The sequence below is a fragment of the Puntigrus tetrazona genome, chromosome 1, assembly GCF_018831695.1.
Source record: "Puntigrus tetrazona isolate hp1 chromosome 1, ASM1883169v1, whole genome shotgun sequence".
Classification (NCBI taxonomy): domain Eukaryota; kingdom Metazoa; phylum Chordata; class Actinopteri; order Cypriniformes; family Cyprinidae; genus Puntigrus; species Puntigrus tetrazona.
In genome coordinates, this window is record NC_056699.1 from 31,153,347 (window position 1) to 31,180,440 (window position 27,094).

At 38.0% G+C, this 27,094-nt stretch overlaps 2 protein-coding genes across 2 annotated transcripts in view; both read left to right on the plus strand.

The window, feature by feature from the left end:
* epha6 (eph receptor A6) lies at positions 1 to 26,815 on the plus strand. The gene is made up of 15 exons (XM_043247325.1): positions 1 to 152; positions 1,837 to 2,172; positions 18,036 to 18,160; positions 18,404 to 18,566; positions 18,931 to 19,039; positions 20,505 to 20,575; positions 20,664 to 20,789; positions 21,287 to 21,472; positions 22,367 to 22,428; positions 23,059 to 23,268; positions 23,681 to 23,830; positions 24,055 to 24,248; positions 24,438 to 24,587; positions 25,297 to 25,405; positions 25,634 to 26,815. Exons 1-15 carry the CDS (start codon positions 140 to 142, stop codon positions 25,667 to 25,669), a joined length of 2,040 nt encoding a protein of 679 aa, XP_043103260.1. The 5' UTR covers positions 1 to 139; the 3' UTR covers positions 25,670 to 26,815.
* The window catches only part of LOC122350689 (ephrin type-B receptor 3-like), a 202,765-nt gene that overhangs the window by 60,333 nt on the left and 115,338 nt on the right, over positions 1 to 27,094 (plus strand). The window lies entirely within an intron of this gene.

Genomic DNA, 27,094 nt, shown 5'->3' on the forward strand with positions numbered 1-27,094 from the left:
CAGACCTGGGTTCTACAAAGCCTTTGCAGGAAACATCAAATGTTCAAAGTGTCCTCCACACAGTTCCAGCCACACCGAGGGTTCGGCACAGTGTCACTGCGATAAAAACTACTACAGAGCCAGCAAGGACCCTCCCACCATGGCCTGCACACGTTAGTCAGCCTACTGCTCTGTTGTCATTCATTTGCCATTTTATTATTATTATGATTTATTTTTTTTTCGATTTCAATTTTAGTGTGCTTTACACATGCACAAAACAGCACATTATTTTATGTATTTATATATGTATAGATACGTATAAGTGGTGGCAGTTTTAAATAAAATAAATAATATTTAAAAGAATAGTTCACCAAAGATATAGATGAGTTTGTTTATCAGAACAGATGGGTCCCCCTTCAGTGAATGGGTGCCATCATGAGTCTTCAGAGAGTCCAAACAGCTGATAAGAGCAAGTAAGAATAGTTTAAAACAGTTTGAAACTAAATATGTTGGTGAATCTTGATGTGAGAAAACAACAGGATTTGAAGGAAACATTTTGTTCTGAATCAACAGTTAAGATAAGCACATATTAATGATGAATTAGTTTTTGGCTTCCCAAGAGTTTAATTGATATGGTGGAGTGGTGTGGATTACCATGTTTTTGTACTTTTTGTACTTTTTGGACTCATTCTGACGGCACCCATTCACTGCAGAGGGCGCATTGGTAAGCCACTTCACTGAAAAAGTTTGAATAAACAAACTCACGAACTATTACTTTAAGCAATTTCACACAAGCTAGAGTCTATCTTATAATATCAGAGCGTGATCTAATCATCCTAGCGACAAGACGAACGCTATTGCAGTGATATTAATTTTGAAGTTCTCCCAGGTCATTTTCAATACCATCTGTAACTGTGACACAAGAAGATTCCAGCTGCATTTGTATGAAGGGAGAGTGAACGAGCCAGCGGTGTGATAAAGGACATGTGAATATTTCCATTGCACCGGTTTCAGTTTCCCAGAGGAGAAATAAATAAATAAAATAAGATTAAAAAGATAAAATTCAGTACCAGTGCGGAACAAAAAAAGTAATCAAGATTTAAATGAAAAGGAATTAATTAAATAAGCATTAATAATTGAGAAAGTAATTAAGAAAGATAAACTAAAGAGGAACAATAAGACTAAATGTGCCAAAAATAGTGATAATGAGCATATATTTCTCTCTCATCATTCCCATTCTCATTTCTGCTCTTATTGTTTCTGATTCTATCGATCAGGCTTGCAGTTATTTCAGTCATCTGCTTCATCACCCTCCTCCCTTTCCCTCCTCATGCCCCCCATCGCGCTTACCCAAATTATTCACCAAACTCAATCTTTTCAACACCAGCAGCAATCTGCATTAAAAACAGGAGAGGAGGAATAATTACTTCCTTGTTATTCACGAGTGGGTGCAATTATCATTAACTATGATAATCATGTCTAGGACATATTCTCATTATCATCATTAGCTGGGTCTGGGAAAAAGCAGATAAACGCAGACTTCCCTGTATCTGGCTCTTAGCCGGCATTCTATAGGAAGCAGAACCAGGGTACTAGAGCAGAGACATTTGTATATCAGCGAAACCAGAGGGAGGGAGCGAAAGAGAGATGGCAAACGCTCTCGAGTGGTTTTTATGGCATTAAAAGGATTCATTAGTTCATTCCTATCCACCATTTTTGAGAGAGCGGAAAAAAGATAAAAAAATGTGTAATCTGCATAATATTTTGCTCAAATAGCCTTTTCTCTCTCTCACAGATGGGTTTCTGTCAGCATTATAATTATGGTTGCTAATGAGTCAGGTATGTCTTTTCTTTTAGGACCGCCCTCCTCTCCTCGTAACTTGGTATTTAACATCAACGAGACCGCCCTCTTTCTGGAGTGGACTCCGCCCAGCGACACAGGTGGTCGAAAGGATGTAAGCTATAACGTCTTCTGCTTCCGATGTGGAGCCGATGGCCAGGCCTGCGAGGCATGCAACAGCAACGTGCGCTTCGTACCCAAACCCGCGGGCCTCACAAGCACCTCGGTGGTGGTCCAGGACTTTGTGGCGCACGCCAACTACACATTCCAAATCGAGGCTCTGAACGGTGTGTCGGGCTTGGGCAGATCCGAGAGACAGCTTGCCAATATCACCGTCAGCACAGAACAGGCTGGTGAGTGGAGATTTTTTTAACACTGAACTGACTCATTGACATTTTAGGGTTTTTTGAAGTTGAAAATTATGTTGTGACCATATACTCATAAACAAGGATCACGCTGCAGAAGAATAAAGGAGAGGACCAAACGGATATATCCATCTGATACTGATGAAAATCAGAAGATCAAAAATATTAAGCAGCATGATTGTTCAACTTGATAATAATAAGAAATGTATCTTGAGCTGCAAATCAGGATATTAGAATTATTTCTGAAGGATCATGTGACACTGAAGACTTGACTAATAATAATTCAGCTTTATATATAATTCAACTTCACAGCAATAAATAAAATAGTTAGATACGAAATAATATAAATATATTTTATTGCATTTTAAATATTTAATCATTACTTTTTTATACTTGTGAACATTTAATTGGTGAATAAAAATAACTAATATATATGTATATTCTTTTCTATTTGGGTATTCCAATTCGTAGTTAATCTCAAAGATTCTTGACTGGCGTCTCCTGCGATTCTGAGCAATAGACAACAACAACAACAAAAAACCATTGGCATATGGTATTCATAACTATTGCCATCCTGGCCAGACTCTCATTTTTCATCATGATAATGATGATAACTGCAAATTTCATTTTATCCTGGAGAGGTATTGTCTCAGCACATCAAATGCGGGATGTCTCCTGGCCTAAGCTCAGTTTCACACTAATAGAGACACACGGCTTTATCTAAAAGCCTGCTGTCTTCCTCTCTCTGGCTGCTGTATCCACAGATATGGCCAAACTTCATTATTAGAATTTGCCCAAGTCTCCACAGGACAGCGCTCTCTCGACTTATTCTCACATCATTTCCCTCTGTGTGCCCATTTCCTGCGCTCTGACTGATGATTCTCTGTTCACTTTCATTGGCTGGATTGTGCTTAAGCATCATCGGTTTGTGTTTTGGTAAAAGCGAAGCGATTCAAACGTTTCCTCATCTTTAGGTTATTCAGATGTCTCCTTATAAAGGGACGGTGTGAAGTATAATTTGCTGCATGAAGTGCTGCAACATGATGAATGGTTTTATGTCTGTTGAAGTGTGAGAGGTTAGAAGTCATATCTGGACCAGGTGGTCTTATACTCCGTTGCCAGGGTTATTTTATCCTTTGTAAAGACAGGGAGGCTCATCAGCATCAGTGTCAGTGAGGAAGAAAGATTGATTTGATATGATCAATCTGCCTCATGAGCTGTAATCACAGTGAAGAGCTTCACACCCATCCTTCAAGTCCTCAATCTACCACCTGTGGAGAGGAAAAGAGACAGAGCATCGAGAAGAAATTGAGCTGCGCAGTGTATATGTAGCATCTAAAAATATTCAGAGGAATTTTGTAGAGACGTGAATTTTCAAAATATGTACATTTTATCAAATTTGAGCAGGGACTCCTAATTGGACAAAAAGACTAAATTACAATTCTGTCAAGTCGAAATGATTTTGGATCTATGTTCAGAAGTCCAAGCCTATGAAAATATGACCCAGACTTAAGATGAACTTGGTATTCCTTTAAAATACGTCATGATGGTTATGTTGCATTGGTGATAAAACAATGTAAACAAATCAAATAATTGAATATTTGCCAAATAAATACATTTGGCCGATGATAGCTTATTATTTTGTCATTTCAAATGTTAAATGAGTTTGAGATCAAATAGGCAACCCCCTTTTAAAGAGCAAGGGATCATGAGTGTCATCTGCAAACAGAAGGTACTGGACTTTAAGAACAAAGTTTTGCTCACCATTGCTTATCTATTAAAAAAGGCCCTGGGCCCTATCATACCATGCAATAAATAGCACATGCATTTGCACCCTCTTGTGCTCTCATGGGCATGCTGTGTGTTGGTGTGTTTTGGTGCATTGCTGGTGCGCTACTATTTTATGGCAACAAAAATGTGTAAACTGTGTCATTGAGCAACTTAAATCTGGTCTAAAGTCAATGGCGTATCATTTTGTTATATTAAGCCATTGACCCTAGCAAATAAGTACAGGTCTAGTTCTTCACCCACAAATTCTGACAACCAGAAAGTGTCCGGTTTTTGTTTGCTTCAAATGTATGAAAGATCAGTATCTTTAAAAATAAATGCAACTAAATTTGATGCAATGCCATTCATAAATTCATAATTCATGACTTAATTGCCCAGATGTTTACATCAGTCTAAGCAGAGGTGGTCTTTGATCGTATATTCATTCTAAATGTCCCTAATAATATGTTTACAATAGCGTTAATAAAAACAAAGCTTACATCACTTATACAGTACTGCATCCACGCAAATGTAACTTAAATACTACACATGTCTTTTACTGATTATCCCTACAGCTCAGTTGCCGAAGTTAAAACCCAGAGCTTATCACAGTATAACTCTATAACATTTGCAGCACAGCAAATCTTCCTCTCCGGTGTCTATTTAACCCCACATCAAATGTTAATAGAGGTCGGGTTGGGGGTAGTGACCGTGGGATCGGGCTGGATTCTGTGGAGGAATCCCATAAGGGTTATGATGGGGCAAGGGGCCAACATCCCTCCAGTTCCCCCACCCATACTAACTAGAGCCAGTGCAGTATTAATGAGCAGAAAGAGCTGGAGAAGAGCAGAGGCTGTTGCCATGCGGATGGCTGAGCCAAAGCATCATGATTCAAGAGATCCAAACAAGTCTTAATGGCGAACTCTCACTGCCACTCAGAGACATTCATATTACATCAAAAATACCAGACCCTCAGCTCCTCCTTATCGAAGCATGTTTAATAGATCTGAAACCTCTTCCCTCTGTGAATCCCTGCTAACATGAAGCGGTTAGTGAAATACAACAGCTTTGAGTTCATTTGCAGAAGGTGTCAATGTGTTTCATATACCATTTAAAGCCACAGTGTGTCAATTTTATTTTATTTTTTTTCCTTTGGTTTGAGTCAAAGACGAGACGTCTCATTATGGTGCATGCATAAAATGAAGTCCACAAAAATTATTTTATGTGCATGGAAAACATATTCAATGCAAGTAAAGCTTCTACTTTAATGTTTCAAATAACAGTTCAAATAAAAATGTTCCATCATCATTCAGGGTAAAATATAGTCATGTAAATAAATAAATAAATAAATGAAACAACATACTTATTCTTTCCTGTACTTACAAAATACTAATTAGTGATTAGTGCTGTCAAACAATTAATCACATCTAAAATAAATATTTCTGTTTACATAATATGCGTATGTATACACATGCATGTATATATTGAAGAAAAATGTTGTTTATCTTTTTAGTATATAATATAAATATATGCATGTAAATATTTGAACTAATATAACTAATAAATATACACAGCAATGTAATTAATAGCAGTTAATCTCGATTAAATATTTGATGGCACTGAATAAGACCACGCACAAAAAAAAATAATTAACATTTTAAATAATGAGTTAAAATGAGTTAAAGCTTGACAAATAGGAAAAAGCTAGTGTTTCAAGTGTAGTGGCAAAGATTGGTAAAGATTTAAATTACAATTCATTTTTTTGAAATGGTAAATCATTGTAAAAATGTATTTATTTATTTAAATAGTTTTTAGATTCAACTTTGGAGGTGATGTCCTGTACTTCCAAACAATCACAGATTCTTAGGAAACCTGTTTAAAACATAGTTTTTCCATTTTTTGTATCATTTTTTGTAATTATGTTTAGTCTTACTAATGGTACCGAAATAAAACACTGCAGCTTTAAAAAAGTTCAGCCAATAGGGACTTTAAGCTGACGGCATGATGCAACTGTACAGTAATGTGAATGTATCAAGCTCTGTTGTGGAGTTTTCGATGCATTTTTTGGTCAACATGAAGTGCAGTCATTCACCGTAAACGTAAAGCAGGTGAGGCTGGCAGGTGTTGTTTGACCCAGCCGTGTCTTTAAGGAGAAGCCCACATCCAGAGTGAGTTACAGCACAAATGTACTGTCAGACTGAAGAGAAATACTAGTGAAGAACTCAAAAGTGCTACAGACATTAATGCTGAACACGGTTTCTGTGCTGCCTTTGCCTTTGGATGGGTGGGTGGATGGCATGTTTTAGATATGTGTGTTTGAGGCGTTCCTGGTGAGTGGATGAGTTTGTGTGAGACACATGAAATGTAAATGTTCTCTCCAGGGGCTGAGAGGCTACATGTTGTGCAGTTCCGAACTCTGAATTCTATATTTATTTATTATTTTTAGGCTTTGGATAGAATCGTCAAAAGCAAGATGTCAGAATGTTTGTGGGCTTGCATAATGTCAGAGGAACTCTCAATTACACAGCACGCACACACACACACACACACATGCTTGGACACATTGATATATGCATGCATATCCATATGTACCTGCAGACTTTGCTGACACATTGGCAGGCCGACAAGACAAGCGCACACACACACACACACACACACACACGTTTCCCCTGAGTCCTCTGGCGTTTCTACACGTTCCCTCACAACCGTTTCTGCCAGCAGTGCTGGTTTTTAACAGGTTCATTCTCTGAAACAGCTTACCAATGCTGCCACTGGCTTCTTCGGGGTACTAATGTTTTGTTTTCCCACAGTGTAGTTACGTAATCTTTTCCCACACACACAAAAAACAACAAAAAAAACCCACCTAAATCAGCCTAGCTTTTCTGTTCTTAGCTGGTTTAAGCCAGCCAAGCTGATAAGTGTCCAAAACCCCTCTAAAATCAGCCAACAGGCTGGGAAATCAAAGCTAGATTTTTTCCCCCCCTAACATGGATTCTGAAAATACAATAATATAAAACTGTTTCGCGTAGTTGCAACGATTACTTTAACTGTGAATAAGTGGTATCATTCAGTGCTGTCATATAAAAATGTATCTTTGTGTATGTTACTTGCATATGTACATTCTCTGGGTAGATTAATATATTCATATAAAATCCACTTAGCAAATACATTTTTAAAAATAATAATGATTTGTATGCATTAATAAAATCTCTGTGATTAATTTTTGTTCTTTATTATATCTAGCAACCAAATTTCAACTATATATATGTGTGTGTGTATATATATATGAGATAATGATAGTATTTTAATTGAATTTTAATTTAATATGTAAAGTATTTTAATTTTAAATGTGCTAAAGCTCAGCCTCAACCCAGTCATATATATATACAGTATGTGTATATATATATATATATATATATATATATATATATATATATATATATATATATATATATATATATATAAATATAGTAATGTTCAACGTATAGTACGTTATATAATTACATGGCATATACTGTATGTTCAAATTGCATACATAAACACATACTATATGGGCTAGATACTGTATGTTAACATACAAAATTCATAGGCTCCATGTGTGTTGTATCACATATGAGAATATATTATATATAGAAGTTAAATACATGCAGACTACACACATTACATTTGTGAATGGCCCATTATCTTACATTTAAAAAAAGAAAGCATGACTGAATTTCTTTGTTTTAGTTGTTTCTTTGATTTAGTTGTTTTAGCAATGAACAATGGTTATATCAAAGATAAAACAATGAAAAATCATGGTGATTTACCCCCAGTTTTTCCATGTAGGATCTGTTACATGGTTGAAATCGTAATAGCATAGCTGTTATATTGCTAATCAAATCACAGCAATAGTTCTGTAAAAAAAAAAATCTGTAAATATAGAGAATTATATTTCTGCTGCCTTTGTATGCTTGTCCATCCATATCTATAGCCTCATTTTCTTTCATCTGTCTATACTTATCTGTGGAATTTCAGACCAAATCAATTCCGGGCGGCGTCTGTTATTTTGATGAAAGTCCCACTCAGATGCTCCGGCATAAAAACGTCCGTTGCACTGAAATATAGAGGATATTCAATAAAAAGCTTTTCTCATAAAGAAAAATGTGTAAAAAAAAATCTTAAATTATTCAAGCTTCGCACGTCACCAATAAGGGCCACACTAATAAAATGGCAATCTAAGGTATTAAACTAGCTGGCCAAATCTCATTTTAAAAATTACTCAGCCAGGCATAATCTACTTTAGCGATGAGCCTGAACATGGAAAAAATGACAAATAATGCTCTGCGATATTGTAATTTCTATACACACCATTCCACACTTCAATAAAGAAAAGGGAACATAAATAGCAAAGCTGAAACTTGTTGCATTTTGCATGCCGGCAATTGACAGCAAACTCTAGTAAGTCAAGTTATTTTATTTAGATTCTTTAATGCTGTGATATTTATACTAGTTCCTTAAGCTGTCCTCATTCAGACAATCTGGCCCCTGAGTATTGACCGAAGACCCTTCATCCCTGAGCCGTTTGTCATTTATTTAACATTACATCCCAGTGCGTTTTGGGGGCTTTTAGCTGCAGTGGCCTCGACGGACCCTTTCATTGTCAGTTTTAGACAGAGCTGGGAGGCTCGGAGCACCTCAGATCAACGGTAGGGGAAAGATAAGTGACAGGGTGTGGGCTGTGTGTGTGTGTGTTATACCAGTTTCAATTGATTAAAAATAGTGCTGGGAATTGTGGGAAATAAAATATGTAGTAATAACAAAATAATAAATCATCACTTTTTGAGAATGTTTGGACCGTTCAAGATTAAATTTTCATTTAAAACTGTAAGAAGGGCACAGAGAGCGTGTGCTTGTGTTGCCAGTTTGGGCTTATTAATCCAGCTATTTATTTTCCATTTTTACACTTGTCTTTTCTACTTCATTTGACAATTTAGAAAGTTAGTCGAGTGGAAAGTTGCAGTTTAGTGTCAGCGATATCTTTATTTGCAAAGATTTTAAATAATTTAGATTTTTTTTCAGTACCTGGCAACATCTCCAACACAAATAAATAAGCTAAGCAAAAAGCCCATGGACATGTTAATGCTGACAGGATGGTGCATTTAGTAAGGCAAAAAAAAGTATTTATTTTATATATATATATATATATATATATATATATTATCAATCAGAAACATGATCGAGCACATAGATCGAGTACATAGATCTAGAACAAGTAGGTTACAGAATGGAATGAAATAACCTATATAAACACTAGCCATGAAAAAGTCAATGTTATTTCATTCAGTATACTGTAGTAGCAGTAAATTTAAAAAGTCATGCTACAAACATTCATAAGAGGCAATCAGGAAACCATCTTAAATCTGATCTTACAACAATTTCTCTAGTATGCGTACATCCGGTTCATAAAATGAACACATGCACACGTCTCTTTCAGATGTGAAATCTGTGAATCAAAAATGATCTTAAACTTGCACGAAACTGAATGCTCTTGTAAACCATGCCTAATTAATGTCATAAACATGTAAAAGGTCGCAGTCATCGTCCAAATTATTTCATTTAGAACGGCAAGCCCCAACAACAGCTTTCATTTCCAAAAGCTACACAAATAAGAAAAAGTGTGTACATCTGCTTAGACCCCGAAGTGACGCTGAAACCTTTCCACGTCAAAGACAATTTTTACAAATATGGGCACTGACGTGGATTTGAGCGTATACTCTTCGTATATGCGTGGTTTATAAATGAGCCCCCTGATCTCTACGTCTCACAGTTTGGTCTGCCCGATTACTTTTATGCCAGAATGGTGATCTTTCGAAAACACTCTTGAACCTTTAAAATCCGAAAAATCGACCAGTGATAATTCAATTTAACTATAGAGAGGCTAAAATGTCCATAGACCTCACTGAGCCGGACAGGGGCAAAGACACACGCTGACACTTCACTGTCCCCCAAGGAAAGACAGAGTGATTGAGAGATACAAGTAAAGAAGACTAGGGTGACTGTCTCCATTTTGACAGACTGTGTCCCAGAGAACACAGAGACAGACATCCAGACTTCTGACCCCCACGGCAGCCCTCAAAGCACTCGAGACTGAACAGAGCTTTCTTATTCCCCCGAAGGGCATTATAATGGAGAGTTAACTGCGCTGTGTCTTTGCTAGTGAGTGGCAGGCTGACGGTGATCGCGCACATATTGTTTGAATGCTGGAATGCTAATGTATATGTGCCGGGCATTGTCAATGAATCAGAGAACAAAGACGCTAGAGCTTGAGATTTAGGTGCCATCTGTCTTTTTTCTCTCTCTTTTCCCCAAACGTTCCGTTTTTGTTTAAGAGGATGATGGATGGATTTCAGTTCTTGTACACTTTCTGTCACCAACACAGACCGTAAGAGCGAAATGGCAATCACCTGTTTAAACTCTAATAAAGACTTATTTTCTAGCCCACTGATATCGCCGGCAAAATGGCATATTAATATGCAGTTACGGACTTAATAAGCCTAGATTAGTCCTGTCAGACATCGTAACGATTTCGTCTTTGTGATTCTGGTCTGTCAAAATGCGAAAACGGTTTTGTGCTTGTTCAGATGTTTTTTGTATTTCAGTGTGATTTCCCATGAGCAAGCCCGCATCGAAACTGCTGCACCCATTTCCGCAAAACTAGAACGCCTGTCATTCATAAAATTTTGCAAGCCTTCTGCACCTTGTGTGTTTGTTTATTAAAATTTTTTTTTTATGATTGATGATTTGGTAACCCTTTGCAGTGCAGTCCTGCGGTACAGTGAACTTTAGTTTGAAATGAAAATAATTTAGAGCCTTTGTGTCATTTCTTGTAGCATATGTATGCATGTACTTTTGTAATCTCACATTTGTAATTATACATTTATGATTTAGCATTTAGTGCTATTAGGACCAGTCATTATCTTTTACATCACTTTAGATCAATATTTATCACAATTGTGCACCGGTGGGAATTGGTCCAAACCTATACTGGTAGCTCTTTTGTCAACTGGGTAATATGAAACCGTGATCCTTTTACTCTCAGACCTGATACTGACCATGTGAAATAATAATGTGAACAGACAATATGAGACAATAAATCTGAATTAAGCATTCATTCTGGCAGTGTTAACCCAGCTTTAGTGTCACAGATTGTGATCGATTGTTTATTAAATAAAAAAAAGGAAAATATCAGAATGAAAGAGCCTAACAAGGACCGACAAAGAAATCAGGAAACAAAGGGTTATATGTACTCGTGGGGAAACGAGAAACAAAGCAGGACACATGCAGGGTGATAATCACGAGCATCCAAGGGAAAAACATAAAAAAACTGAAAGAAAGAGAATGCTAAGTAAAAGTCCATAAATCTTTTCAAAATAATAGTCCTGGATACAACTGAACTTAAAAACATTTTCTCGTGACAGTCAGCACATCGAAATATGTGTAATTATTTTAAAAAAGATCACAATGTATTGACTTTGTATGTAATGTATTTAAGTTTGTTAAGAAACTCTCTTTGCTTACACTTTATTTTAATAGTCCACTTTAAACAGTCTACTAACTCTCATAGTAGACTGTTAGGGTAGCTTTAGTGTTAGTAGAATAAAATGACATTCATTTGCAAAGTTTCAAAAATAAAATAAAGTTTTTATAATGGCAAATACTAGAATGAGCGCTAGTCTACAAATACTCCAATGACTGCTAATCGACGTTTTTAATCATTTGTTGTTAGTAGAATGTCTAAAGTGGACTATCAAAAGTGTTAACCTCTCTTTTAAGTTACAATTTTTGAAGGGACAGTCTTTTTAAAAAATATAAATTTACCGTCGGGAGAACGCTACTAATGTGGATTAAAAAATAATTAAGGACGCTTCTTTTTCACAATGGCGTAACTAAGCATTAACTGATGTTCATAAATGAAGCCTTATGCTAAAGTGTCACCATTTAATAACGCTTAAAACTACATAAAGTATAACAACATTGATATATCAGCTCAGTTCAACATATTACCCATTGTTCTGTGTAAAATTTCACAGACTTTCCTTTAAAATTGTCTTGCAACGTCGACACATGCTAAAGGATTTTAGCATAATTTGAAAAAACGAAGACTTGCCAGCAGAATAAAACACACGTCTGTGTTTTCTAGTCAGTAAACATCTTTCCAATAGATGTTTTCACTGGTTGTTTTGCTGTCTTTTCTTCTCTTATTGGTGTACGTTGCAACAATACATCAATCCTTGCAGGCTAAAAAAGTGCTACCTTGATAATACCCAGATTATTTATTTAGCTTCTTTACGCTAACCCTGCTCCAGTAATGTTGAGTACACTGTTTTTCGAGTCATTATTTTCTCCCCTCAGTTCGCTTAGGGTGGCGTTCCAAGCTTTTTTCTCTTTTATTCTCTAGGCATCTAGCTTTGTGAACGTATTTACACTTCCGCAATTTTCTTTTAATCTTCATTGTTTTGTCTTTACCCAGAATAGAGAGAAATGGGGATTAGAGAGCCTGTTCGTGTTATTTTTACCACCCCCTTCCCTCCCTCTCTCTCTCTCCCTCTCTCTTTCAGTGTCTCTCTGATTTTATTTATTTATTTAGCTATTTATTTTTCCTGGCAGTGGGAACAGCTCGAAGTGAAAAATTATGCAATGTACAAATTTTTCCCTTGAGGCCAGGTGTTGGCACATAATGGCCCATATAGGTGCAGTAATTAAGATCTGGTTGGACAGGGGAGGGGAACAGAATATCATCTATTTTTTCCACACTCCAAGACAAATCTGTTACCGGAAACGAACAATTATTCCTAAAGAAAATCTACCTTTTTGTTTTACTTTCTCACTCTCTTCCAGGCTCTCTTGTGCTTTTCATCTTATTTCTGCTTGTTACAGCTGGCTCAGAAGCTGAACTGGGCTGATGTTTTGATTGGCTCTTCAGTTTTCAAGCACATTGTTTTTCACACAGCTGCTGTCTCAATTTCGCCCAAGTCATAAATACTATACGCTTTTCTCCCGAAGTGCATCACCGGCAGCGAGCGTGACGAGACAGAGGTGGGACGCTAATTCACTGTAGCTTGTTAATTACCCTTGAACTACAAAAGTGTGAATTATTATTGATTATGATGACCCGACTCCCTTGCGTTAATGCCTCACTGCTTTTACCAAAAAGCCAGTTTAGTTGAAACGCATACTGACCTGCTCATATATAGACTCTCAAATCATGCAAACACAGACTCCTATACTTCCCTTAAACACTCAATAAACATATAATGACCCATGTGTCCACGCACACAGTAATAAAAGAAATCACATGCGTTTGCAATTATACGCATCGGTCTTCAGTCATCCCGAGCTCTGCCGTATCGACTGCATATTTACCGCAGCTGCTTCATTCTCCAGTTAATTGCTGCTGTTTGTGAGCCTCTGAGAGACTCGCGTGTGTATCTGGGGCTGGATGATTTTTGAGTGTGTTTAGACAAATACTCGAACGTCTCTCATTATTCATCTCTGAATCTCAATTGGAGTTGTTTTCATTGCCGAGAACAAATCAAACATGGCCTTGTCAAACCCGGTGTCGAATCTTCCCTCTCCCGGAGCACCTGGTAAACTTATTCGCTTCCCGTAAAAACACACTTTTCACATGTTTTAACTAGGGCTGCGTCGCAATTACAATTCGGGGCCGAAACCGAAAACCGAAAATTCTCGATATAATTGGGGCGAAAACCAAAACCCGAAAATGCTTCGTACTGATTATAATGTAATTCTGTAATACTTTGTAATTGAACAAACTCGTAATGATACTGATGATTTGCGTCTTCTGTATGCCCTAACTGCCGTGCCACAGCTCCACCTCCACATTTCTACTGCTCAGCCATGGTGAGCTCAGGTTTAGCACTCTCAGATGAGTGTGTTCACTTATTGTAACAGGAATACATGAGATACACTTAGAGGAGAAGATTATAGGAGCTATAGGGAGAGCATTTTCTTTATAATCTTGTATATAATTCTAGGATGGGGCGGGAGAGAGTGAAATCTGTCAAGCCGTGGGAAATAGGAGGAAAATGTGCATTAAAGGAGCTCTTTTTTTCCCTCGCTTCCTCTCATGCATGTAAGAAAGCTTTTGAAATCAGTGAGAAATGTAGATGCAAGGACAGTTTTTATTTGCACGTCTCCTTCAGAGCCACGTCGATAAAACTAGAACTTGTGTGTTCAGTATGTGTGCTCAAAAGCATGTGCGTGTTTTATGTGCCTGGTTTATTAACGTGTGGCACTTTTCCTTTGACAGTCATTTTGACAAACTCTATATGAGAGAATGTGATGTAAAAAAATAAAATAAAATAAAAAACACCCTACGAAAACAAGCAACATCCAATTATCCTTAATCTGGCTTTGGTGATTGCTTTACTAGAGTAGTATGATTGCTGATTATGTGGGAAACTCATCATTTACGCATTGTGCAGCCTCCATAAAGAGTCTGGAACGATTCAGGGGTGAAAGTCAATGGAAGATCCCCTTAAGCAGAGCAGGACAGCTAATTAAAATAAAAATGCAGGTCAGCGCCGCATAATGACTGTACATTAAGCGCCTCAATTTTTTATTCGCTTTGAATGTATATGTTTGAACGTGTTTGTGTTAGCAGTTTCTTCTTACGGTTTCTTCTTGCGCGATCGTTGGCGCTTCAGGCTAATTACCAAGATAGGCTTGTTATGACAATTCAGCATACTGCACAGGCGGATGAACAATTCTGTTCGCAACGGGGTTTGAAGGAACGACAGCTGCGGTTGCCAGACTTTTACCATAAAAAATACGGTAGCAATGTTTAAGGGTTTGTGAATTTAACTTACATTTACAAAACATATTTCTTTTAACTGATGTAATGTTAACGCAAAACTAAGTTGAAACAATGCTGGGAACTTCAGTTTACATTTTTTCATTGTAAATTTGACATTCTTTTTACTTCCAAAAATGGTATTTTACTGTACAATGTCTGTTTTTTCATCTGAATTATCTATTGCAGTTTTTTACTGTATACATTAATTAATAATTAATTAGAAATGACAGAAATAACAGGTTTTTACTGTAACATTTTCACAGTTTTTATACCATTAAAATATATTTTTTTATTTTAATGGTATAAAAAGTCACAGTCATTTATTACAGTGCAGAAATATTACTGCAATATTACTGCAACTTATTTTTTTCCTGTTATGTATGTTAAAATGGCTGTATGTAAAAAGAGATGCAAATTCCAGTATTCAGTATCAAAAGATCATTCAGAAATCATTGTAATATATTCATTTGCCGCTCAGAAAACATTGTTGAATTTTGTCCGTTTTTAAGCAGTCCATAATTCATTTTTTTCAGGATTCCGGAAGAACAACGTTCATTTAAAATATAAATGTTTTGTATCATTATAAATGCTTTTATTGTCGCCAGTTTTGACCAGTTTAAAGTTTTCTAACTGAGTAAAAGTGTTCAATAAAAGCCTGCAAAAACGATCCTAAATATTTGAACGGTGCTGCATGCGTTTCAGAATAATTTCCGGCTGATTGTCCGATGGGCCATTAAAGATTTAATACAGATAAAGATAAATATTGAATAAATCTCGAACTAACTCCCCAGCTGTCCTTCACTGGGTCTGTTTTGAGTCATAATGTCATTGTGTTTATCCAACCAAGTTCATCCTCCTGCCCTTTCACCAGCTGACAACCCGAGCTGAGGTCAGGCAGTCACAGAACGAGAAAAAAGTCTTCCTCGCCCTCTCCCTTCCTGTGTAATATTTCATTCTGAAATCAATCTCTACCTCTGTAAATAGCGGCATGATGAGGCTTCATCATTTATTAAGGTGCTGCCTGTTCTCTAAAGTCACTCTGTCTTCAATATTTCTGTGCAAACCTGCGAGTCTCTTCCTCGCGCTCGTCTAAAGTAGTCAGATGTCACGGGCTGCTCGGGCCGTCCTCTCTCAATAAAAGATGAGCTGCCTCTCGTGAGAGAGATTCGGCGCGTGGAGTCTCCCGCCGTGCTGAGTCAAGTCAGACAAACAACACGGGGGTCTCATCAAACATCGCTCCAATATATATCCACACGGCAAATTTGCAGAGACGTAGTAGACGGGAGATAGACGGCATCGCGCATTTAGATAAAGCCCTTGTGGTTACCGAGAAAGACCAACAGAGGCAGAGAATGTGTCACAGGTGGTAACCCTAGCAAAACCGATGTCTTATTCTCCTATTTTCTCTCCGAATCACTTTGGCTGATATCCCAGAGGACCTCAGGCAGTGCCGCCCAATGCTGCTGCACATCACTGAACTCTGCTTTCTGCTGTTTACCGGCTGCCTCTCGCTCTCTCTGCAACTCGCTATACCTAAAAACCTCCCGTTCCCTGTCCGCCCCTTATATTTTCCCAGCTGTTTTAACAGTGAGAGATTGATTACTTTGACAGAGGTAGTGATTACTGTGCTGGCAGTCTCAGTGGGCTTCCAGAGTGAATATTTACCTGGGAGAAATTCAATCAGTCAGGCTAATGCCATTCACCCACTACTTTAATCTGCTCCAGGATTCAATTAGAGATCGACTCCACCTACCTGTGGGCGTCATTTTAGTCGTTGAGGTGAAAGGGGAGAAAAAAGCAAAGTGTACAGTATTAGAAAGCATCGTTTTTTAGTGTTTAATGACGTATGTGATAGCTTGAGCACGCGCACGAGCCTCGTCTAAAGTGCAGAGGCTTATAGACTTCACTAATTGTGCTAATTGTAAATGGCCTCGGATTCAGACCCTTAATGGATTTTTCCTTGTGTTTTTCTTGGGTTCTTCCACCTGACTGAGCCATGACTAAGTGCATTATCTTCACATAGCGTAAGCAGAGCTAACTAATTACAATGATGTTCAAGATTTCAAAGCCAATTGTGTTAAAAGAAAGAAGGGGAAAAATGAAAACACAGCATCTGAGCTTAATTGCTTTTGCCAGCACAGGTGTAAGAATGTCCAAATGGGTTTTTTTTTCTATTTCAGCTCAAAAACCACTAAAGTAACTGCATCGGTTTGTGGTTTCAGAACCAGAATAGAGTAATAACATAAAAAAAAAATTCTAAGAAACACAAATCAAACAAATATCCACACAGGCAACAATTAAAGGCACACTATGATTTTTGTAATAAAATATTTAAAAACCGCTCGCACGGTGTTATATATTTTATGCAGTTGTCTACTTACATTATCTCAAAAGCTCTCTGGGATTTGTAAATCCAAAAGAAATTCCAGATTTAAATAAAGACCCGTCCCTGGTCATTGCCGCCTATCAGTGACACAGTATCCATGCTATCCTCAGTTTCCGCCTTTGAATACTAATGTAACACACATGGACAAATGCAGAAGTGGTAGTTATTTATCGTGCAAGTGCATTACAGTAATCATGGATCACGATTACACTTTTCAAATAACGGAAAAGCGGCGTTTCCGAAAGTGGAGAGAGCTTTGCGAAAACCTTGGACTAAAGAGACTCTGCCCTCGCTTGTGTTTTGATAGACATATTTATTGTGCAAGTAGTAGTCGTGTACAGGTGATTAGGACATAAATGAGCTTTTGCTTCCGTGGGCATGCTTTGTGAAAACAACATCTCTGAACTGAACGCTCCATGCTCCGTCATTGCGTCATCAAGCTTCGTCTCCGTTATTTGTTTTGAAAATGCGACTTCTAGCTGGGGAAACTTACATATTGTCCCTTTAAGCTAAAGTACAATGGTACGCAAACACATTATAATTCTCAAAAAGGTGAAAAAGAAGAAATAGTAACAGACTCCTTTAAATAAAGTGTGAGCCAATTCTGTTATTTTTTTGAATCAATATACAACCTTGATTAATATATAATTGCATCTAAGCATGTTAAAGCTTATTTCTAAGTAGCATATTTTAAGGTGTAAGTGCTGTTTATCATATCAAGCACCAGATGGCAGTAAGGTGACCTGTTAAGAAAAGCAAAGTACCATTTTCAGTGCATATTGAAACCTCCATTGCATCAGAAAAAACTTTTCATCATCACTAATTATTTTTGGCTTTCAGGTCCGTCTCTGGTAGGTGTGGTGAGAAAAGACTGGGCATCCCAAACTAGTATCGCCCTCTCCTGGCAGGAAACCGAGCAGCCGCATGGCGCCATACTAGACTACGAGATCAAGTATTATGAAAAGGTTAGTCACCAGCTTCGTTTTTAACTCATTAAAAGCTGTTCACAAGTGGCATAAATGCATCAATTATAACTGTATACTTTACTTTTTAGCTAGCATATTTAACTAGCTTCATTATTGTCTTTATCCAATTTTTTTAGTAGACTAAGATAGGTAAACTCAGATGAGTAAAGATGCCTTAAAACTGAAAACATCAGTTACACGATGTACAGTATGCTAAATGGTATGTCCTGTTTGTATGTATAGGAACAGGAGCAGTTAAGTTACTCCTCTACACGTACGAAGTCTCCAAGCGCGATAGTGACCGGACTGAAGCCCTCCACTGCTTACGCCTTCCACGTACGCGCTCGTACCCTCGCCGGCTACAGCAGTTACAGCCCCAAGTTTGAGTTCGCCACAGGAGACGAGAGTAAGCGTTTCGCTAAAAGCACCTCATTTCAATACCTGTTAGCCTAAAACACTGTAGTTATGCCCAATTTTCTGAGATGGTGGTCATCCCGTGTCAGCGACGTGAGTAGAGTTTTAAACAAATGTTAGAAGGGAACAGTATATGTTTATCGTGAATGACTTCGAGCGCTGTGTGATTTCACTTCTGCATTTTTGGCTTATCTTAGTGCAGCGTATGTGTTTAAAGTCTCAACAAGCATTCTCCTGGCATTAAATGTATTTTTTAGACTGATAGAAACGTGACAGACTGACCGAACCCAAAGTGACTTCATTGTTTTGTGCTTCTTTCTCCCTGCGCGCACTCTCACACTCCTTCACTCTGTCAGACTCTGAGGAGGCAGCTGATCAGGGCCAGGTGTTGGTGATTGTTACAGCCACAGTGGGGGGCTTCTCTCTCCTCATCATTCTTACCCTCTTCCTTCTCATCACTGGCAGGTAATAAGGGAGCAAATAATGAGGGGGCATGTAAATATGCTCCAGTATAGATGAACAGATGTGTTTATATGGATTTTCTATCTATCTATCTGTCTGTCTGTCTGTTTATCTGTCTATCTATCTGTCTGGACATCTGTCTGTCTATCTGTCTGTCTGTCTATCTATCTGTCTATCTGTCTATCTGTCTATCTATCTGTCTGTATGTCTATCTGTCTATCTATCTGTCTGTCTGTTTATCTGTCTGGACATCTGTCTGTCTGTTTGTATGTCTGTCTGTCTGTCTGTCTGTCTATCTGTCTATCTATCTGTCTGTCTATTTGTCTGTCTGTCTGTCTGTCTGTTTATCTATCTGTCTATCTATCTGTCTGGACATCCATCTGTCTGTCTGTCTGTCTATCTATCTATCTATCTATCTATCTATCTATCTATCTATCTATCTATCTATCTATCTATCTGTCTGTCTGTCTGTCTGTCTGTCTGTCTGTCTGTCTGTCTATCTATCTATCTATCTATCTATCTATCTATCTGTCTGTCTGTCTGTCTGTCTGTCTGTCTGTCTGTCTGTCTGTTTATCTATCTGTCTATCTATCTGTCTGTCTATTTGTCTGTCTGTCTGTTTATCTATCTGTCTATCTATCTGTCTGTCTATTTGTCTGTCTGTCTGTTTATCTATCTGTCTATCTATCTGTCTGGACATCTATCTGTCTATGTATCTGTCTGTACGTCTATTTGTTTGTCTGTCTGTCTGTCTGTCTGTCTTTTAGTCTGTCTGCCTGTCTGTCTGTCTTTTAGTCTGCCTGTCTGTAGATGTCATGGATATGTCTTTTCCTTCATTCACTCATTTACCCTTAATTTAGCTCCTTGCTTATCCATCCATCTCCTAATAGGCCTGTTGGCCACGAAGCACCTTCCTATTTTCCGATTGGCTGAGCCATGTCGCTGCCTAATTAGTCGGAATGCTGCAGCCTCCCAGCAGCGGCCGTGTCTGCTGCCATGAAATGGCCTGCTGTGAGACTGACAGCAAGCTTAAACATGCCACACAGTCCCGTGATTCGCAATATCAGCATGTGCAGCTCGCTGTGTGAAACCTCACTCAGCCAGCCCTGTGCCATCACATCCTCGCACAGCTGCAGGGGCTGATGGCTCCGCGTTCAGCTGCTCGTGCAGATTTGCAGGGAGGCTGTTGTGAGCAGCTCTCAAATAAATCAAGGACCGTTGATGACGGACAGAATCGGTGTCTTTATTTCTCGGAAAAAGAAATTAATTTACAATTGAACACTCTTGAGATGTTCTCCCTGGAGGAGCATTATTTTCAGTTCGACGTTTGAGGAGCCGTTCAGCCATATGTCTTGAGTCTGTCTGATTACTGATCATGATTCAGCAGCACGGACAGGGACAACGGCTTCAGAACCACGGACAGCATCTGGAATTGTGTTACGTAACGTTAAATACGTTTCTTTCACAGGTGTCAGTGGTACATCAAATCTAAGATAAAGTCAGAAGACAAAAAAAGAACACAGTATCAAAATGGGCATGGTATGAGACCTTGATTACACAATCATTATATATTCATATTTTAAATGTATTCGGGAGTAAAAAATACCTTTGACATATTTTTTTATAGTGCCATTCCCGGGATTAAAGACTTACATTGACCCGGACACTTACGAGGACCCCTCACAGGCTGTTCATGAGTTTGCCAAGGAAATCGATCCATCTCGTATCCGAATCGAAAGAGTCATCGGAGCAGGTCAGAGCTCTTTTTATAGCTCTCTTCAGTCTCATACTCAGTAGCCCGTAATCTACTCCTGCTATTTCTGCGGAAAGATGTAAAATTAAAGTGTGTCATGAGTTAAAAATAAACTGGTTAGAAGATAAAGTTCTTCAAAAATGTTTTTTAAAAAATGCCTCTGATTTCTTCTCTCCTTTAGTCTCTAGATCTAAGCTCTGATTTCACTTATGTGTCTAATTCAAATATATTTCAGATCGTTTTCACTGTTAGGCTCTTAAATGCCTTTTTGAAAAATCACTTTGTTATTCTCAGAAGACAAAATTATTAGAATCTAATCTTCTGTGGGATAAGTAGGAAATAATTCAATGTGAAATAATTGCCACAAGGAGAATCCTTGTAAAGAGACTTGTGAACTTGTGTCTTTGATATAGTTTGACTGCCACCTAGTGTATAGTGTATACAAATGCGAGCAGGAACCCTAAATGTTATGTCAGTGAATATGGACTTTTCTGCAGGTGAGTTTGGGGAGGTGTGCAGTGGCCGGCTGCGTATCCCAGGAAAAAAGGAAATTCCTGTGGCTATAAAGACTCTGAAGGGGGGATACACTGAGCGCCAGAGACGGGACTTCCTGCGAGAGGCGAGCATCATGGGACAGTTTGATAATCCTAACATCATCAGACTGGAGGGTGTGGTTACAAAGAGTAAGAACTATTTAATTTCTTTTGCCATCTGAAGATTCAATGTTTCATGTATTCATGATAATACCAGTCAAAGATCTGAGCTTCTGTTCTGTTCTGTTGGAATGAAGCCTCTCATGATTACCAAGGTTGCATTTCTTTGAATAAAATACAGTAAAAATGTGTAAAAAGCAGCTGTTACTCCAGACTTTAGTGTCTAATGGTCCTTCAGAAATCATTCTAATATGTTGATTTTCTGCTGGAGGAACATTTCTGAGTATCAATGTTAAAACAGTTTCCCTTTTTTTTTTATTGAATCATACTTTGTTCGAATCATTCAGACACTGAACATCATGGCAGAGCTGAAGTATTGATGAAATTGTGAAGTATTAATATTGCATTAAGGATGCAATTTATCTGAATGAAAGTGGTTACAGAGTAACTTCATCAGAAAAAAGCTTTCTCTCCGCGAGAAACAAACGTGTTTCTCCGCCAGGTTTGATACACTCACTGCTTCTGTCTGACATGCAGACAATCACTGATTTCACGCTATAAATCAAACTACCTGCAACCTCCAGAAAAAAAAAAAAAAAAGAAGAAACAAAAAACTGTCAGTGTATGATTCTAGTTTTGTGTCATATCTTTCATCTATTTGCTACTAGCGATTATCTAAGGCTGTTTGAACTAGTTCATTAAAAGGATTAATGAGTTATATATAGATGTTAATGTAGAAGCATTATATGCTAACTTCACAGGAACTAAGCACTGTTGATGAAGGCGAAAGTGAACTTTCGGGTTTGACTTGTAGTCGTGCAAAGACACAGTTGAGTAATGTGACAGTGTCTGTCCCATTTCCCACTTTTTCTTTCTGTATTACCTAATCCATTACTTACATGTGTCCTGTTTTCCTCTTTGTAGGTCGGCCTGTGATGATAGTGGTGGAATACATGGAGAATGGCTCCTTGGACTCTTTTCTGAGGGTACAAGAGCTCAATTCATTCATATGGCATATTGCTCATAAACGGGTCCTATGTAGAGAGAGCATTTTCTAATTTGCCAACAGGTGATCGATATGAGATGCTTTTAGATAGTTGACATGTCCTGTGGAATAACAGTCTAAAACAGTGGTTCTCAACCAGGGGTCCGGGGTCTATTTGGGTTCAGCAGCAAACAAAACAAGCAATAAAATAATAACAATTAAAAAAAAAATATATATATATATATATATATATATATATATATATATATATATATATATATATATATATATATATATATATATATATATATATATATATATATATATATATATATATATATATATATATATATATATATATATATATATATATATATATATATATATATATATATGTAGTTTTTTATATAAGTATAAAATATTATACTATATATATTACAAAATTATGGTGTTTCATCTGCATTTCACCACCTTGAAGAACTACAAAAAGAACTGAATTAATTAGTTTGCTTCTTCGTTTATTCATTCGTTCATTCTTGGCTATCAGTTAAAGGTGATTATTTGTGTTGCTCATAGTGATAAACCTCCATTTCTTTTCTTGCCCGTCCTCCTCTTCTCTCTTCCTTTGTAGAAACATGACGGACACTTCACCGTGATCCAGCTGGTTGGTATGCTGCGTGGCATCGCTTCAGGTATGATGTACCTGTCCGACATCGGCTATGTCCACCGGGACCTGGCAGCTCGAAATATTCTAGTGGATGACAACCTGGTGTGTAAGGTGTCGGACTTCGGTCTGTCCAGGGTGCTGGAGGACGACCCGGAGGCGGCTTACACCACCACAGTAAGCCACATACACCCGCTTCAATATTGCTTCATTTATATTCAGGGCCGTTCAGAGTTAATAACAATCTGTGCTCCTTAGACAGCCAAAGCTGATCCAGACTCTCTGGAGCTTAGCACTCCTCTGCTCGTCGTGTGTTAGTGAATGGGATTGAGTTCATCTAAGCAGTATAACATGAGATTAAGGGCTTACTCTGAGGAGTGATTGAGTAATTAGATTTATAATAAGATGCTAAATGTGTCTGAATACATCTGAACTTTTTTGATACAGCGTGTCGTTCTAAACACTTACGCTCCAAGAGAAGCTCAAATGACTCATCGTTGCATAACAAGCCGTCTCTTTTGATAGTCTAGGAAATACAAAGTGATGCTGCTTGCTATTATAATAAAAAGAAAAGATTTTGTTTTGTCAGGGGGGTAAAATCCCCATCCGTTGGACAGCTCCTGAAGCTATTGCCTACAGAAAGTTCTCCTCGGCCAGCGATGCTTGGAGCTACGGTATTGTCATGTGGGAAGTCATGTCATATGGAGAAAGGCCCTACTGGGAGATGTCCAACCAAGACGTGAGTCACTTTGTCTATTTTGATTCTGTGAAATTGTGAGCAATTTTTTTTTTCCTGGCTAAAATGTATTTTAGATTATATACACATATATTTATATATGCACATCATGTGTTTGTGCATATGTATTAAATACTTGCATACCACTGATGGCATCCCTAAAACTGCGTTTGCAAACATGATCTAGTAGAATTTGTATTCCAATAGAGTTGTGTGTGTTCCTGCAGGTAATCCTGTCTATAGAGGAGGGCTACAGGCTCCCTGCGCCCATGGGTTGCCCCGTGGCCCTGCACCAGCTCATGCTTCTCTGCTGGCAGAAGGAACGCAGTCGGCGGCCACGGTTTAATGATGTTGTCAGCTTCCTAGACAAGCTGATCCGCAATCCCAGCAGCTTGCTCACACTGGTGGAAGATGTAAATAGGTAAAAGGATTAAAACAACATTTCAAAATCAACATTTTAATTGCTTACTAGAATCTAAATGAGAGCCGGTGTTAAAATGATCATTTTAAACTGAAACCGTTTACACTGAACTGGTGTCTATGCCTTGTGGGAAACGTGAGCCAAAACTCTTGTCGTTTCACGTACAGTATGTGTTGTGCATCTGAACAGCTTCCCAGAATCCCCTGAGGATATGCCAGACTACCCTCTCTTCATATCTATCGGCGATTGGTTGGATTCCATCAAAATGAGTCAGTACAAGACCAACTTCATAGCAGCGGGATACACAACCCTGGATTCCATATCCACCATGAGTATTGAGTAAGTGCTCAGTGCTTTTTCTACACTCCATTTAGGTTCCAGGTGTTGTTTTGCATGCATGGAAAAATTGCCATGATCGCTCTCTTTAGTGGGTTTACTTCAGTTTAACTGGATCGCTTTAAAGGACTATTCGGATATGTGCTAATTTGCAGTTTTTTGTCATCCACGCAAACAAATTTTACGTTTAAGTTGCTAAACGCATGACCAAATTATTCACCGTAAATATAAATAAAATAATCATGAACGTTCATGAATCGTGTACAAATTATGTAAGTGTATTAGGTGGGGGGAAACATGACTATTTTCTGATTATTATTTTAAAATGAAATATTTTAATAAATAGACTGTTGTTGAATTGCTCTTTTTTTTTTTTTTTTTTTTTTTTTTTTTTTTTTTTTTGTATCACTCAATCTGGGATGTGGGGTGAATCTAAACATACCATAGACATTATAGAAAATTAGCAGAGAACCAGCTTTGTGTTTCTGCCTGTGTAATTGTGTCCAGCACAATAACAAAATTTTGTGGTTAAGAGGAGTAACATCAACTACTCCTTTAATCTTTAACCCTATTGTAAAAAAAAAAAATGGGAAAAAATGGGACTAAATTAGTTTTATCCTGCAAATATATTCATATTCACAGTATACTCATCATGAGCCAGCCAATGAATTGCCTCAGTTTCAGAAGTCTCATCCTGCTGTTTTCTCATCAGTGACGTGAGAAGAATCGGAGTGTCTCTGATTGGCCACCAGAGGAGGATAGTGAGCAGCATACAGGCACTACGACTGCAGTTCCTCCACATTCAACAGAGTGGCTTCCATGTATGAAAAACCCACATATACACATACACATACTCCCAGCGCGCACACACACACACACACACACACACGTGCGCGCTTCAGGTCTGGGCTGTCAAGTCATGAGCACAGCTCCGCAGCCTCTGTTAATCCAGCGAAGACTTCCAGTTGAAACACGTACAAAATAAAGAGCATGAAGAATCATGCTAAATGTCATGAATTGTTGTCTTCTTGATGAACTGTGTGTAACAGGAAAATTGGACCATTTACCCGGAGGAACCGCAGTAAACACGGGAACAAAGCAGCGTTCTTGTTGTTACGAAGATGTCATCTGTCAATCATCCTGCAAGTCGTTGTGATTGACCGGACTCCAAACCCGAGAACTCTGAATAGCATATTTGCTATTTTAATGTATTAAATTATGTGTCTTAAGAGATTTTCCTGGTTTATTCATCGAGCCTCTAAAACGAGAGACTATGGATCTGTTGAATGTCTTCAGCTTTAAATGGCTATTATACATTGTTTATCACATCTGATATTTATCCTGATATTTATATGTACGTGTGACTTTGTTTCTTTTTTCGGTTGCCTTTCGTTTCGTTCCTTTTCTAAGCAATATGTGCAGTCTTTAGAAAACCAAGAAAAGAGCCAAGGTAGGGAGCGGAGAGCTTTATCTTGCTCTGTTGAAAAAAAAAAAAAAAAAAATGCCACACAAAACCATTGACTTCCTCAGGCTGTCAGCGAGGTGGTAAAAGTCTGACCTTTCAGAAGACTGTAAGCCATTTTCTTACTCCTGTGCACCACGGTCAAATTGAACAAACTTAGACAAATCCATTCAGAGAACAGCACACATTTGTTCAGTCTGCTTTGGTGTACAGATTCTACAGACACCTCTGATATTTTATCAGTTTGCCTTGCGACTATGAAACCATCGTCATATAGTCAGTGGGGAATCATCGAGGCGACAGGTTGCAGTAAAATGTTCTCATTTAGAGGACGCCACAATATAGCAGCACTCTGCATGTTGGCAAGTACTTTTCCCAACACAGCAGGCCTACATACGCTCATACCTTCCATGGCAACGTACGCGTTTGCAGTCTCTTCCGCTTCCACCAGACATACGAACGCACAATACCGTACCATGTTCATTAGCTGATACAGGCCCCCATCCTTCGATTGGCTCTTTGTGCCTGAACACATGTTCGGGACGCTGAGACCACTTGACAAACTTCAAGTTGCAACGTGCAAAACGTCAAAAGCGCAAGAGGACCGAGTGCTTACTTCAAGCAGGGCAAGGGAAAACTCTGGGCAATCAGGTCATGATGTATTGTTCATAGTAAACTAATTGTACATTATTTTTTATAATTTATAAAGAGTACAGAGAGATAAAGGTGATATAGGTTGAATGTTTGTAAAAATAAACGATAACAGATATTTCTTGTGTTTTTTTTTGTGAGTCCATCACAGTCGAAAAATGATTTATTATAATATGGACTGGTTTTGCTTTCTGTCTTATTGCAAAATGAAATCACGAAGAAGCTACATGCAATTTTGTTGTAACAGTGTTTGGAGGTCTTAAAGGAATAGTCCGTCCAAATATGAACATTCGCTTCAAGAGGCAAACCCAGATTTAAATGAATTTGTTTCTTCATCGGAACAGATTCGGAGAGATTTAGCATTACGTCACTTGGCCTCCAAAGGATCCTCTGTAGT

What these genes read in the sequence shown, in the direction of transcription:
- epha6 (XM_043247325.1), top strand. An exon ending in AGATCAAGTATTATGAAAAG is followed by an intron (nt 18,161 to 18,403) that starts GTTAGTCACCAG and finishes TTGTATGTATAG; the next exon opens with GAACAGGAGCAGTTAAGTTA. An exon ending in GTTCGCCACAGGAGACGAGA is followed by an intron (nt 18,567 to 18,930) that starts GTAAGCGTTTCG and finishes TCACTCTGTCAG; the next exon opens with ACTCTGAGGAGGCAGCTGAT.